Source organism: Tamandua tetradactyla, chromosome 10, assembly GCF_023851605.1.
Source record: "Tamandua tetradactyla isolate mTamTet1 chromosome 10, mTamTet1.pri, whole genome shotgun sequence".
Taxonomy (NCBI): domain Eukaryota; kingdom Metazoa; phylum Chordata; class Mammalia; order Pilosa; family Myrmecophagidae; genus Tamandua; species Tamandua tetradactyla.
In genome coordinates, this window is record NC_135336.1 from 34403482 (window position 1) to 34420221 (window position 16740).

Sequence of the window (16740 nt, forward strand, 5' to 3'; positions counted from 1 at the left end):
TCATTTTTTAGTGAAAAATTATTGAGCACCTGGTATATATGAGACATGGTAACAGAGGCTGTGAGGAGATGAAGAGAAGTTTACAGTCTAGAAGGGAAGGATGTTAGTATAGGTTACTGCAAACGGGATCACCTGTACGCATACCACAGTGCTTGGGACATAATGAGTGTCTAACATTAAAAGTGCTACTTAATGAGCAATCATATTGGACAATTCTGCAGTCTCTTAATTGGGCAAGTGGTCTACAAAATAAAAAAGACGAGATTGTCCTTCTCACTAACAAGTGGAGAGGATTCTGCATGGGTGCTGAAACTCCTTTCTCTGGGTTCAAACAGATGACTCCATTGTGATAGGATAAACACTTTCCTCATTTCTTCTGAACCCTTACACTTCAATTTATAAAATAAACAATATTAGCAAGTGAAAAACAAAAATGTCCAATTGCAAGAAAATGACCCTAAAGCCATTTGGAAACAGTATCAATATTTCTGTGTCTTGGAAACAACAAACAGAACATACCATTACTGTCCCCTTTATAATATCTTCAGATGATGCCTCCAAATGATTTTAAAATTATTTAACTTGATTATTTCTTTGTACTCCCTGTGTTGACTCACCTCGGTCCTGATTCCGGCGACGTTTCCAGTATAATAAGATTGAGATTAAGATCAGAAGAATTGCCAAGGAAACGACACTTAACAACAGCGGAACTGAAAACCAAAAACCTATTGAAGGAAGAAAAGGAAAACAAAGTTACAGGAGAAAACTATTGAGGCAAAAAATGGTGACACAATGGTTGAAATTTATCCTTAAGTATATGCATTTTTATGCCTATATTCATGACCGCATAATTTTAATTACTAATATTTGCATAGTATGAGCAATAGCTAACAAGTTTTATATGGTTACTAATATGAGCTTTGCATATATTTCATTCTACTCTTGAAACATCCCAAGAGTTTATTTAACAAATAAAAAACTAAGACTCAGAGAATTTTTCAGTATGCCCAAAATCAGAGAAGTAAGTGGTGGAGCCAAGGCTTGGTGAGAAGTCTGTTTGCCTCCAAAGCACATATTTTTTTGCCATACTGCCCATTAAAGTAATACTTATTGAGGAAATTTGGAAAATACAGAAAAGCACAAAGGAAAAAAAATTCATGATCTCAACCTCTAAAAGCAATCCATCTCAATGCCATTATTGTATTTCTTTCAATCTATGTCTTTGTTATTAAATATCTTTTCAATGGTCAGTAAATGGCACCCAGCCTAAATATCATCAGCTCCTCAGTGTCACTTTGTGATACTAGGAAAATATGTCAGAGCTGAAGTTCCCTGATTTGGGAGCCCCAAGCACTTTTTCCATACCTCTATACTTTAACTGAGCACCTTCAGTCAGGGATTCGTCTAATTTTTATTAGTTCCTGTGCTTGGCATAATGCTTTGCACATGGAAATATCTTCAGTATTTGTTTACAGAATGAACAAAAATTAAGCGAATGATATAAACATTCTAAAAGATATAAGTCAATTTTGGAATTCTTAGAGAAGACATGTTCTTCTTCAAGCTCTTGTTTTCAGGGACGTCTACCTTTGCTGTGGCTGACGCCGAGAACTCTTCACAAATGTCCAAGTCCAACACTGCAAACTTTTTTGGCCGAATTCACCTAAATACTCACTTTCTGCTTAGTTTGGCTTTTCAGGGGCCTCAGAAACACCCATAAGAGATCCTCCTCTGGGTCACTGCACAAATGTGTTATCCGAGGGAAAGCTTTTGCGGGGTTTGTTATTCAAAATGCCTCCAAAAAGGAACACCGAGCTTGTTTTAGAAGATTTATTACAGAGTGCTTCATCCTGAATTAGCATTCTAAAACTCATAGGGAAAGGAAACTGTTGTTTCTATGCTTCATCCTGAATTAGCATTCTAAAACTCATAGGGAAAGGAAACTGTTGTTTCTAAAGCTTCTTATTGCTAAAGTCACTTACCTCCCCTTTTATTCTTTCACCCATAACCCTTACTTCTTCTATCTATGAGGCCCAGAGAAAGCAATTTAAATAGAGCACAAGAGAGCAGAGGGGAACTTGAATGGGGAGCAGTTTGTTTGAAGGGGGTGGGGGTGGGGATGAAGACACCTTAGCTCAATCCTATCTTTGCTCTATTGCCCCCTTTCCATACTGTAGGATTATATAAGGGTTTCATCACAGATATTACTTCTTCTAAGAAATCTTTGTAATCCCTCAAGATTGAGCTGGTGCCCCTCGCCTCCCCCTCATTCTCCCATGGTGCACCACTGTTCTCTTATTAAAGCCTTTAATTCACAGTTATATGTTTTCCAGTTGTTTCTTTGCATTGCCTAGTACACTAGACACTCTCTGATGGCAAGAAAAAAAAACAAAAAAAACCCTCATTGTTTTATTTCCCGTGTTCCATCCAGGGCCTGGTACATAATAGACACTCAACAAATGTTTGAGGAATACAAGAATAAATGAACGAATGGATCTCAGCAAAAGCACTTAGTTTGTGGACAATGTTTCTGGAAAAGTGCTTCATATGCCTCTACAACTCTGTTTTCTTTCATTCCATACTTAATCTCTTCTCTTCCTATCAGCTCCCCTTTTAAGAAGGGGAAAGGCTTTGCAGGACAGATACCACCTCCCAGGTGCATGGGCACAGATGTCACCTTGACCTGCCTACTCTCACCTTTATTCATGGTTTGTCTCAAGCTGGTCACAGACCCCAGGTGCAGGACCTTGCAGATGACCTCTTTCCCCACTTGACTGTTGGGGTCTTTGATCTGGAGTACACTGGTGACGGATGTGGTCCCATCAGGGTGTGACAGACTCTCAGTACTGTTCTCAATTCCTGTCCCATCTAGTTTCCAGGAGATCACAGGGGCTGGGCGGGCAGTAGCAGAGCAAGTGATATTTAAGTGATCTTCAGAGAATTCGTAGTGAAGGGATGCTGTGGGCTGTACTGGGACAAAAATAAATGACGGTTAAGTACTGGTCAGAGTCCCACACTCTGCTCAGAAAGGTGAGAACGTTACAGAAAGACAGTTGATACATTCCACCCAAACTGGGGTCTTTCCAGTTCTGTGTCTAATTCTTTGACCTGCAAGAAAGAGGCTGGCCCAATGTAAGCCTGTGATGAAACAGACCCTCTCTGCAGCTAGTCCTTGGAGAATTAGCTGAATGGATTGGTGGGGTTGAGAAGTCAGATAATGTTTTCCTCTTCTAAACAGCCCAGAGCCTCATTATTCTGCTCTCCTTCCGCGGGCAATGCAGTAGCTCTGCCCTATTCTGGATATTCCTCTCAAATAGCGGGACAATAATCCCTGAACATACATATAACCTGCACTTCTCAGAAGCACCAGAGCAATTTCAGACAGACTGCTCATGCAGGGGCTGCTGCTTAGAGATAAGAGAAATAGGTATTTGCCACTTGGAGCTGAATCAGTAAATGAGATGCATGGAAGAAACTTGGAAAATCCCTATTCAGAAGATCACACAAAATGCAAATGAGGAATTTACAGCCAATAAGCAGAAAATCACAGAATGACAGTTGGGAAGACCTTGGGAGATCCTCTTACAAAGTTAAGAGAAGATGACTAGTTTACGTTAAAAATATAATATTTTCAGGCCAGCTGTACCCTGTTCTCTTAAAAGTCCCCTGACTAATGAGTTCATTTTCTTTGGAACTTACAGTTTATCTTTGCTGAGTAAATGCAGACTTGTTCTTTATAGGCTTGCCTTTGGAGCCCATGAGTAATTAAAGGGTCATGCTAAATGGAATTCTAGGCCATATTTGGAGGTCCAAGATGTTGGGGAAAGAGAGTGGGGCTATAGCACTGTGGTGCTCAGACTACTACAGTCAAAGAGTGCTCAGACCACTACTGTCAGCGAGGACTGGAGGAAGACACATAGAAACCAACGAAGGGAGCACTATTGATGTTGCCAGACTGGTTGAGGCAAAGATTGGCTTAGATTAGAGCTGTAAGGCATGGCTGGAAAGGGCCAGTGTGGGGGAGAAAAACAGGATGACCAGCTAGAAGTCTCTAAGGAGTCTAGTTTTCAGACTAAAATTAAGACGAAAGATTATGAAAAAGGTAACAGAGTATGAGAAAGAAATAAAGATAGAAGAAAAGGGAGAGAAAGAAGAAGAAAAAAGATAAAAAGGGAAAAGAAAACTGAGATAGGAAGAAGGAAGGGAAGAAAGAAAGGTGGGAGAGAGGGAGGGAGAAGGGGGGGAGAGAAAGAGGAAGGGAGGTAGCGAGTGAAGGAGGGAGAGAAGGGGACAGGGTTTATATATAGAGTGAGAGAATGAAAGAAGTCAAAATAAAGAAGAAAGCTGAGGATATGGTTTTGCAAAGGAGGAATTCACTATAGCAAAATAAATGAAAGACACTTGTATTTGGTTTTGTCATACCTCCCTTGCAGTCTTACAACTGAGCATCCTCTTTCTCCATGTCTAATATTCTTATGTGCTCAAGCTCTCCTTTTCACTTTCCCGGTAACCCTCTCCAAGCCTGTCTTCCCTAAGGTGGCCTTCCTAAGCCCACCACCCAGTCTAGGAAGCTCCAAAGCTACCCCTTATTCTTAGTTTTCAGTCCTGCTCTCAGCTACGTGTTGATCAAGAGGAAAGGAGCCTTATCAAATTAAGCTGCTTGGATTTGAAAAGAATGCTTAAGATCCAGTCAAATCTCTAGTTGGTGCCATTTCAAGTAGGAAGAGCCTTTGCTATATGTCTACTTTTCAATTCCGAGATAACTACCCTGAGGCAAAACAAGAGAACACCACCGTGACTGGGGTCCAGTTTAGCCAGTCTGGCTCTGCCCTTAGATCCAGAGCAGTAAATCTGTAAGAGACCTGAGAGATCCTCTATTTCACAGTCACACAGATAAAGAAGCTCTGGTAAAGAGGGACAGGACCCTTCTAGGGTCACACGAATGCTGGTGGCAAAATCAGGTCTTTACCACATCGCTGCCTGTGGAGCAGCATCCTCAGTTTACTCTTACTGATAGTGGGATCCCTCAGAGCAAAGTTCACTTCAGGCACAGAACTCAACATTACCTCATGAACACTCTGATACCCATAACCCCACCTGCAGTAGATATGACAGACTAAGTATCTTCTTGTAAATCTTTTTATATTAGGACCCTGAAGAATTAGACACCATGGTAGTTAGGCTCAGGTGTCAACTTGGCCAGGTGAAGGTACCTAGTTCTATTGCTGTGGACATGAGCCAATGGCATGTGAACCTCACATGTTGCTGACTACATCTGCAGTTGGCTAGGAGGCGTGCCTGCTGCAATGAATGATGTTTGATTTAATTGGTTGGTGCTTAAATGAGAGAGCTCAACATAGCACAGCCCAAGCAGCTCAGCATACCTCATCTCAGCACTCACAACTCAGCCCAGGCCTTTGGAGATGCAGAAAGGAATCACCCCGGGGAAAGTTGCTGGAACCCAGAGGCCTGTAGAGAAGGCCAACAGAGATCACCCTGTGCCTTCCCACATAAGAAAGAACTTCAGTGGAAAGTTAGCTGCCTTTCCTCTGAAGAACTATACGTTAACTAAATAAATCCCCTTTTATTAAAGCCAATCCGCCTTTGGTGTGTTGTATTCTGGTAGCTAGCAAACTAGAACAGATGCTATCACCATGTTTCAAACATTCTTGAAAATATTATTGTCAGCAAGAAGCAAAATATTTGCAAAGACTCTCACCATAGAGAGTAAGGCAGGTTATTTTTGAGATCTGCCCTGAACCAAAGGTGTTAAAGAGGCACTTGTAACATCCCTCGTCCTCCAGGCTGGTATTCCAGAAGGTGATGGTGGAGTTCCAGAGTCCCAGTTCAGTGATGTTTATCTTGTCCCTGTAGGCAGGCTGTACCACAACCCCATGGTTCCTGCTGAAGGTGACCATGTTTTCTGGGCTTGTAGCCTTGATTTTCTGCCAAGTTACAATCAAGACTTCCTGGGAAGTTTGCAGAGAGCATTTTAAGGAAGCAGGTGTATGCAGCAGCGCTTTTTCATCCTGGGTCACGACCACTCCTCCTGTGGAATCATAAAAGGGCATCTGTATTGCAATATTTTAAATACACACACACGTTTTTCTCATTACCAAAAAAAAGCATGTTCAAAGTCAAATATAGAAAAGATAGTGAAATCCCAAAGAAGACAGTAACACTTACCTAAGTTTTTGACATTGCTAGGAAATATAGGTTCATAAATGTTTAGCCCTTAAAAAACAGAGCAGCAGAACAGAAACACAAGAAAGCAGACTCTCAGTGACCAAAATTGTGAGAAATTCCTATGAAATGATAAGTATGTGGGATGAGATTGAAAAGAGAAACTGACAAATAGAGTAGAAGTAACACCAAGTGTTCATGCCCGAAGTGGTAGAAACTGGGAACAAGGAAAGGCTGAAGGACAAAGGCAGAGTGATTAGTTTAGGTGAAAAGGAGGGAGAAGCTCTAGACATTATATAAAAATAATCCATACCCTGCAAAGTCAGGCAGGGGTAACAAAGCTGTCTGCCCACAAAGTATAGGAATATAAGGTAGATTACAGGACAGTGCTCTGGGAGGTTGGCAGTACCAGAAAAGAACCAGAAGCTTCACACTAAATGACAGGTATACATCCCCCATTTTCACTAAATGCAGTGCTGAGCACAAGGCATGGAAATAATTTCTTACCCTCTCCAGCACTGGCTATACATAATGATACAATAAGATGATTTAACAGGGAAACCAACACAATGAAAGAAAATTAAATTCTATAAACCCGAGATTTATGCCAAAGGAAAAAAGATATCATAATTCAGTAAATGCATAACATGAATAACTGTAACATATTCCAAAGAACAGGAGGCTGTGGAATTCTTCCAGAATGCAGCAAAAGGGATAAGTTTAGGGAAGGAATTAAAGAAAACTAAAAAGCCTACAGGAAACTTAAATGTTGCAACATCAGTCCAGTAGGAGTTCTAAAAGGAGAGAAAAGGGAGAATGGAATGCAAAAACATATTTCAAAATGATAAAGGGAGCAATGTAAAATCAGGGACTTTAATTATGAATCTTCACATACCTAACAACATAACTTTGAAATGTGGAAACCAAAAACTGATAGAACTACAAAGAAAAATTTATAAATCCACAATGGGAAATGTTTCCATACTTCCCTCGCAATCCTTAAATCCCATAAATTAAAAAACAAATAAAGCAAAAATCTAAATGTAAGGAAATATATTTGAAAAACATAAATAGTTGTATATTTATATGTATGAACCTTTGCCCAAAAAGAGAATATACAATCTTTTCAAACACATGTGTAGCAGTCCCTCAAAATTAAACTTGAAATAGGCTACAAAAAAATTCCTGCTAAGTTATGGCCTTGAACACCGCTCAAAATGAAACAAAATTAGAAATCTGCACATTTCTTTTAACTCTCCAGTTAAACCAGCGATCATAGTAGAAATAATAAATAGTCATAATTGATCACCATGTAAGAATGACATATTAAAATTGGTGGAAATGGGCAAAGCAGTTCACAGAGGGAAATACCGGAACCTAACTACATATATTACAGAACAAGAGAGTTTGAAAAATAAATACACACATACATCCAAATATACCTCCAAACAGAAGAAATGAAATCAATAAAGAGAAAAACACAAATTAATGAAATGGTGTACAAAATATTAAAAAAATCAAAAGCCATTTTTTAAGACTAATAATAGATAAAATGCTGACAAGTGTAATCAGAAACAACCCCTGCCTCTGCCCCTGCCAATAATATCAGGGATGAAAAGGCGGACAGAATAACAAATAAAAACTGGAATTCCTAAGTGCTGGATAGCTCCAGTTTTAGTAATGTGCACCCTTCAAAGATGGGAAAAGTTCTGAGAAGCAATAACTATTGTGAGAGGTGGGGTCTCCTGAGGGTTTGTCAGAATTTTGCAGAGCAGACATTGGCAAAAAAAATGCTGCTGTAGGTAAAGAGATGGAAAGGAGATGGAAACTAGGGTTTAACAAGTTGGGTGATTTTTCTCTTTACCTGTGGCAGGAATCATTTAGTGGGAAGTTAACAGTTCTTTGCTACTGAAAAGGAATTCCACTTCAATGCCCCCAACTGGAGGTGGGTCAATGCTGTGACGGCTCCTGCAGAGCTGGGTTGTGGTGGGGCGTGAAGCCTGGCCTTCCTTCACTTGCACTGCCCACCCCACACAGGCCAACGTTAAGCAACATCCTACTGAAGATGAAAAGAGCCAGCAGCAAAGCAAGGGTGGTCTCCAGCAGAATGGAGTCTGAGGCAACTAGGAATTCAGCAGACAAGTGGATGGCACAGGCAGATTTTTTTTTAATACAGCAGACATGTGAGCCCCCATGACCTCTACATTCTAGATTTTCCTGTAATTAGGAGTGAGGGCATCCAATTGTAAGGCTGACTGCCAGATTTCCTTCTGAAAAGATTGCATTCATTCATACTTCCCCAAACAGTTCCAAATCCTTACTGTTATTCAATTTGATACATGGAAAATGATCTTTTAATTTAGAGAGCATGTATTTTCATAAGTCTGATTCATCCATGGAAACAGCTTCAAAATATGAAAGCATTCTCCCGCATTGCTCCTCCAAGCAAATTACATGTTGAATTCATTTGGGCAAAGGCAACTAACACAGCACAAACAACAGCGGCTAAATGGCTCCATCCCACAAACTGTTTGCTGGATATGAGGTAGGAGAATCGAACATCTTTACCTTGTGCCCTGCATAGCACCAGTGCTGCCATGCCCCAAATCAGTCTGTAGGTAGACAGATGACAGAAGAGCCTCCTGAGCACCTGAAGACAGAAAGCAAAGCACAGAAAGGGGGTTTTGATTTGGACAAAGCCAAGGAACTGTCGATGTAATCACTGTTTCGGGAAACATTGCAGTTAGTTTTAACCCACCAACGAACCTCAATTTTGTGGGTGCAGAATCAGAGGCTATAAATGGAAGAAATAACAGCTTGTGCTTAGGATATGGGGAGGAAAAAACAACTGTGTGGCGCCTTTGTTATGGCAATCTCCAGAAGTTTGAGCCTCTTTCCTAAAAAAATACAGGATTAGCAAGGCAGGCCCAGTGCCAAGGGCAACATCTCTAAGACACAGGCCCACCAGGGAAAACAAACCGCCAAAAATATATATATACAAAAATATAGTGAATACGAATGTCAGAGGGCATCCACTTCCAAAGCTATCCACATCTAAAATGTAACTCAGGAATAAGCACTTTCTCGGAATATTATATGATGGCCTCAAAGTATGTTGAGGCAAATTTTCCTGCAAATTTGATAGATATTGTTTTAAAAAACAGTACCGGCTTTAAATGAAATGTTTTCTTCTACACTGTTTTATTTTCCATGTGGTTGGACAGAAATGCCCTTTTTAAAAGTCATGATGGAATTCAAGGGGATGTTATTCTGTGTACCATCTTGCTCTAAAATGAGAGGGTTGCGTAGAGACCCGTATTGTCTCTTTGCCGTAGCCCCAGGAATCTACCCACACGGTCTTTCTGTGTGTTCATTGAAAGGGTATAACTCTTGGGCAAGAAATGTAACTTCTCCCTATGTTTTCCTATATTTCTGTATTTTTCTATAATAGAGGCATGTAAAATGTATGCTCTCTCTGCATCTTTCTTTCACTGAACTTCATTTTTTTCATGTCTCCATTCCAACCACAGCTAGAAACTTAATTTCAGCCAGTGTTGCACAACCTTCATTAATTCAGTCCCACACCACCCCAACACTCCACAATTGTCCCAATCTCTGACATTGCACCTATATTTCTGGTGGCTAAAATATGCCAAGTCATACTAATCATTGCTCACAGCTATCTGCCCACATTGGCATGTTAAGACAGATGCATGGTCACTGTTCTTTGTACAATTACAGCTTACAAGGTGGGGCTCTCCCTGAGCTGGGGGAAGGGAAACTCCACAAGGCTCTCTGATGAGACCCCTATATCTCTCTTGCAGGGAGTCGTCCTGCAACCCCTGGACTCCCCACTCCTAGGATGCCGGGCACAAACTGGTACATTAGAGTTGACACTGTCAGTCTCTCTCTTTGCTTTCTCAGCCTAGAAAATACTTCTCTCTCTTAGGGTCAGAAAAGGTGATTCCTCCATTACCCTGCATTCTTCCAATAAGCTCTATTAGGCATAACCTTTGCATCCTGGGGCTTTCAGCCCTATGCCTCTGAAACTCAAAAGAGTTTTCGAAGAGTTTTTGAAACGCAAAAGCTTAAGGCTCTTGCTATTGCCAAATTTCTGAAACTGAAAGTCTTCTTTTCTGCAATAGCACTCTTTCTCTAACACAATGGGTGCTTGGCAGTCTGAATTGAAAGACCAGAGAACAAAAAATAAACTACTGGAACCAAAAAACACATGGGATAATCTATCAAACGAATACTCCAACTTATATTTTCTATATAAGGTGATTAAACCACCGATGATAACAATACTAATATGTATTGAACATTTTTGAGCATTTACTATGTACTAAGCACTGTTCTTAGCCCTTGACATAGACTATTTCAGTCAATACTGAGTATAAACCCATGAAGAAGGCACTGCTATTATCACCACTTTAAAAATGAGGGCTATGAGGCACAGAGAAGTTAAATAACTTGCCAAGATCACACAGCTAGCAAGTGACAGGGCCAGGATTTAAACTAGGTTGTCTGGTTCCTTTGCTCATAACCATAACCACTACACCACACGGCCTACCATATAAATAAAAGATGGATGGTTTGAAATTTTTGACACATGAATATAAAACTCAGTTATCAATGCCTATAACCAAACTGATGTTGTGAAACTGTTACTCACACGGCAATCCCTGCATCATTGTCCTGGAAAAACATGTTAACCTCATTTTCTGAGCATTTAATCAGATTTCCACAGGGCCAAGGAATTCCTGAAGACCATCAAATAATTGTCTAGAAGCTGGACTAGTAATATAGCATCTCCCAACTCAATTTCTCCGCAGAGTCCCAGGTCCACATTTATCAAAACCTACAACTCAGGACCTACAGAAAAGCTCTCCAACCTCAGGGCATTATACTCGCCTCCTTGCACACCAATTCTATCACACTGTCCTCTTTGCCATGCCTTGAAAACACAAAGCTCTTTCCTGCTCTGGTACCTTATTTAATGCTTTTCCTTCTGCCTAAATTACTGTCAGTTGAACAAAAAGAAAAAGTAATGGAAGAATGAATGAATGACACCAAATTCACCATTTTACCCAAAACAGCCTCCTCCTCTGGACCTTTTCCTCCCATACACTCAAGTCATCCTAAACTCCTCCCTCTCCCTGAACTTATATACTAGATTGTCTCAAGTGATGTCTCTTGCATGTATCTGTTTCAGTCCTTTACTCCCCTAGTCTCATCATCTTGCACTGATGTGCAGCAATCTTCTGACTGAACTTTTGCTAATATTTCTTTCACTTATTTTTTCATTCATCATCTCTCCTGAGTTTGGCCTCAATGGGGCACTGTGCTAGGAGCTGTGGAGACAGCAGAGGATAAGACAGACACAGTCCTTGTCCTCACGAAGCTTACTCTTCAGCTTACATATTTATGTACTATTGACAGATTAATTTTCCTTAAATTTTTCTTTGTACAAGTTGCCATCCCCTTAAAGACATTAAAGAATTCACAGTTCTCAATCTAACATTTCCATTCCTGCAAATCCGCTACTACTCAACTACGTATCTTCCACATCAGCTAGGTTTGTCTACCTCTAACAGCAGCATACAATTTCCTGCCTTGCTACCTTTCCTTAAGTCATTCTCCCTATTTGAAATGCCTTCCTAATCCCTTACTTAGCTCTCACCTTCAATAAACCCACTTCCAGTCACTTCAATGTGCACCTTGTGACTAGATTTGCTAAGACTCAGTGCTCCAGGCAGACTCAAACCTCTTCCCCCAGTGCCTAAGGGGTCTGATCTCACTTTGTCCATAATTTCATCACTCGCGGGTCTTGTTTAAACATGCTAGTCTGTTTCCCAGCTTGAGAGAAGATGACCTCTTTCTAAGTGCAGTTGCCAGAAACTTTTTCATAGTTAGGCACACCTGTGCCCCAAACACTGTCACACGGCTCCTATCATTCTTATCTTAGAACCCACAACCTGTCTAGGACCCCAACCCTGTCACTCTCTATTTATCTCCCTTGTCAGAAGAAAAGATCTAATACTAACATACAATCTGCCAACTTTGAAAACACTGTTCTTTTTCAGCCTGTTTATACCCCTGGGATTGGAACGCTGACTGCTTGCTTGGCTGGAAACAGTTTCTCTCACCTCAAAGATTTCCTAAATTAAATTCTGTCTACTCTTTTAATGGTCTTTAGAGGTATGATCACCTCTAAAGAGTGGTGCAATCTTGTTTTTCTGTCTACGAGAACCCTAATAACCACCAAATCCTGTTGTCTTTGGAGGAATTCTTGGCTACTGTCTCCTTGCTCTATTCTATTGCCAAAACAAACCCGGCAAGGTAATCTCATTCTGAATTTATATGTGCTCATCAGCCCCTGTCTTGCTTCAGGTTCTGCTGCTATAACTTGAAGCTTATTTCCAGAATGTTGGACCATAACTATTTAAATGGCCTGGGTTTAGTCAAAGGATGATGCTCCACCTATGGGACTCCCATCCTCTCATCCTAGGTGTTTGTCATACCTGAGATCGGTTTATGTCATTCCTTTTGGTATAATGACATGCCGGCTAGAATTAATTTTCCCTAATACTTTACACTATATCTTTCTAGTTACCTTTCCATTTATCTGGTACACTATCGTCTTACTATATTCTTCTTCCTATAGTCTCAGACCCAGGCAATGGGGAAACAAGGTCCTTGCAGTTCTGAACCTCACTTCCTTCTGCTGCAAGGATTTCTCTTTCCTTTTTCCATCCAGTGGGAGCCACCCCAAGGTAATATCTTCCTTACTTCCCACTACATAAACTTCAGAGTTCTGGTTAGTACATGCTCTTGTCTTTGGCAATAATCCCTGGATAACAATGGGGTAAAGTTTAGAAGGAATTGATAAATCAGTTTATCGAGAGGTAAAACACATCAACAAATGTTCACAACACTCTGTTAATTACACCAACTTGATTTTCCTTTAACAAAAGAAGTTACTAACCAAGTGACTTTATAGACAGAGGTAGAAAATTATCTGGTAATTCACTAACAATTACCAGACCTTCCCTAGAGGTTCTGCTGTAAGGACAGCAGCTCCAAATGTCCTGGGGAGAGGTATGACTGGGGAGGTCAGTGTCTGTAGTTTGGGGAGCATGAAGTGATGAGCCTTGGAACTAGTCTTGACTACACTCTCCTGGGGCCAACTTACATCCTCAAGGCAGTTGTGTGTGCTGGCACTAGAGCTGTAACAACTTGATGTTCAGTCTGAGCCTTGAACATCAGGCTAAAAAGCTGTCTGTTCTAAAAGGAATCTTCCCACTGTAACTGCCAGAGACGTAGGTCCTCCATTGCAGTGTTCCTGGCATTAGGTATGGATGCCCCGGAAGGTGTAATGTCTCATCTCCTGGTTGCCCAGTCTACAGCGGCCACCCCCTAGACCTGAGCACCTTGTTGTCTTCAGCCAGAAAGGCCCAATCCCTGAGACTTTCTGCTTGGATTCCCTAGAGTGGTCCCATAGCTCCCAGTGTTAGTAGCCTATGTGACATTAATTGCTTCTTCCTTATATCCCTAAGGCAACAGAATTAAAAGTTATGTCATCTAAAGGGGCTGGCCATATAACAAAATACTGTTTGCACATATATTTTATTGTTTCATACCCAAGCATAGTATGAGTATACAATGACTTTTTCTTTTCTTTTCTTTTCTTTTCTTCAGAGGTTTAAGTCCCATCCCTTCCCTAACGTCTCAGGAACTCTGAAATCTCCCCCCACTTCTCCTTGACCTATTGCACCCTCTGAAATCGTGCTACCTTGCAGCCCCCAACTTTTTCTAATAAATGAATTTCTTTTCAAATATACTGGATAGGCAATTTTAGTATCTATATAAATAATAAAATCAAAGCAGCTTTAGTTGAAGTATAGCTGGGGAACCTCACATGTTCTCTTCCTTTACTTGGTTATTCTCCTCCCAACCTGTAGGGGCCCTTGAGGCACTTGATAAAACCCTAGGGTACCACAGAGCCCCAGAGCACCTTAGAAAACTAACTATTGTTGATAGTTTTCTACATCTGTTTTATTGATCTGGTCCTTAAAACAGCTTACATAGTATTCATTCTATTTGAAAATGTTCTGTTTGTCTTACCAAGTTGATTCTCTACTAGTTCGAAAGGTAATCAAACTTGTATCACTCTATTATTAAGAAAATAATAAAAATATTTTATTTTTTTATTTTTCTAACATAATATAGGGTTCGCCGATATCTTTAAGCTTCTCTGGGAAAAACTGTAGAACATGGTATTCTTTCAACTCATGCTGAAGTCCTTCCTCTTACCTTACATGTTGTTAGCTGGCAATACAGTTCTACTTTGTTTTAAGCACAACAATGAATTACTACTAGTAATATTCCCACTAGTAATTTTTTAATTGGAGTCAATAGCTATTTGGATTTTAACACGGTATCCTTTTTCCTTGCTTGCCATCACTTCCTGCACTCCATTTATTCTTTCTGGGTTTGCTTTCCTTCTTTTAGAAGGGAATTCTTTAGTAGCTCTTTCAATAATTTGTAGTCTTTCCATGATAACTCATTCAGATATGGAATTCTACATTAATAGTTATTTCTCCTACGCATTTTAATTCACCGATTTTGGAATCTATCATTGCTGATGAAAAGTCCGCTATTAATCTAATTTCTTTGACAGTTTAGGAAATCCATCCGTTCTCTCTTATAGTACTTAATATTTTTCTCTTCATTAAAGAGTATCTAAATGTGGATGTGGTTTTATTTTCTCTGTTCCAAACTCAAATGAAATGCCTTTTCATTCTAAGAACCCCTGTCTTTCACCAATTAGTGAAAAAAATGTCAATTATAACCTCTTCAAACATTGCATCTTCCTATTCTCTGTTACCTTCTCTTTTCAGACTTTCTATTAGACATGTTTTGGTGCTTCTCACTCTTCTCTCTTAACTTCTTTATCACTCCACTATATATCTCTGGGCTGCCTCATGATGGTCTCCAAAATCTCTCTTTCAATCTACTAAGCCTCAAGTCTAGAGCCTTCTCTTGAGATTTTGTATATCAAAAACCATACATATTTTTTCACTTTTAGGATTTCTGATTTCTTGTACACGTTCAATGAGATTGAGTCAAGATTGATTCAGTAAATTGTATATATATTGTTGGGTAGAATATGAGGGTTCAACAAATGTTAGTTGTTGACTACCTCCATAATAACCACTATGAGCTACCCTTATTATAAGTCCTGCCTTTGGATGTCAGAGCCAAAACTTACCAGCGTCCAGGTTCCAGGCTTCTCCCACACCAAATTCAACTGGAAAATTTATGCATCATCTGTGACCTCAGCCACTAAGAGTTACTCAGTCTTGAGAATTTATGTTTCTAGACTCCAGAACAACCAAGTCTAACCCTTAGGAAGTCGAAGTTTATGCAGCTGTCTTCATAAACACACCTGCTCACTGTGTTCCTCCCTATCATCCACTCCCAGGCACCACTTTTACAAAGGCTTTGACTCCAACATGCCTCAAAGACAACTTGATCATATTTTACTCAGCACAAACCTCAGTATTACTCAGAGTATCCCATCCTAACTATCTAATTGTGTAGGAATGCCAAACAATCAGACCAAATATTTCCCCCAGATCTGTTACTACTGCCCAACATATTTTGTTTTATTTCCAGCTAAGGCAAGCTTAAAGAGAGAAATTGACATTTTAATCCCTACAAAATTAAAAAAAAAATCATTATCCAAGCTCTAGCAGAGGCAAGTTGGATTAACTCTCCTACTGAAAATACCTGTTTACAAACAGTTGTGAAAACAGATGAACACCAGAAGACAAGATGTACAGATTAGGAGCCAGCAATATTTAAGAAAGAAAGAAACAGAAACACAGTGACTGAAGCGAAGGGAATTAGAATGGAAGCCTTGCTATTAATTATATACGGATTTTTATTTTACATAGTTCTGTTTCTCCAGTCCATACAGAGTAATTGAAAACATCACCACCCTGAAAACAGCAGCATTTATTTTTTTCAGTGATGTGACCTGGGAAGCAAAGCTATGTGATAGCTAACAGGGTAGGTATCTGTTATCTACACTGGAAGACTGAGATTTTCTGGGCTAAAAAGCACCAAATGTGAACCAGGAGTTATTTTACCTGCCTTTGGATGTCAGAGGCATCAAAGTAAATCAAATCAAAGGAAAACAACAGTATTGACCTCTTGGAAAAGACATTATGGTTAGTATATGTAAAGCTCCTAGAACAGAGCCTGACACAAATAAGTACTAACCCTTATAGGGTTACTATGAGAATTAAGCATTTAAAGCACTTACAGTAATTTGGATGTAGTAAATGCTAATACATGTTAGGTAGCTAACAAAAATAATCTAAATCACACACTGGTGGGTACAATCACTGAAACAGAGAAGTCCACTTATATTCCTTGCAAGTGGCACAGACAGGTTGCTCAGAGACCCGAGTCTTGCCTGAACATTTCCAGTCTGGAAGCTACACCGCTCCCATACAGACCTCTTGCCCTTAAAAATCCAAATCTTGG

General features: G+C 40.0%; 1 protein-coding gene across 5 annotated transcripts in view; it reads right to left on the minus strand.

The window, feature by feature from the left end:
- LOC143648410 (OX-2 membrane glycoprotein-like) overlaps positions 1–16740 on the minus strand; it is a 48818-nt gene that overhangs the window by 31074 nt on the left and 1004 nt on the right. For 4 of the 5 annotated variants that reach the window (XM_077118401.1, XM_077118400.1, XM_077118399.1 and 1 more), the window contains exons 2-5: positions 8752–8833; positions 5720–6049; positions 2698–2970; positions 618–725 (exon numbers count right to left, since the gene is read on the minus strand). In XM_077118401.1, the coding sequence (XP_076974516.1) occupies positions 618–725; positions 2698–2970; positions 5720–6049; positions 8752–8833 (793 nt within the window). The remainder of the gene's footprint in view (positions 1–617; positions 726–2697; positions 2971–5719; positions 6050–8751; positions 8834–16740) is intronic. The other variant, XM_077118402.1, reaches the window with a different exon arrangement.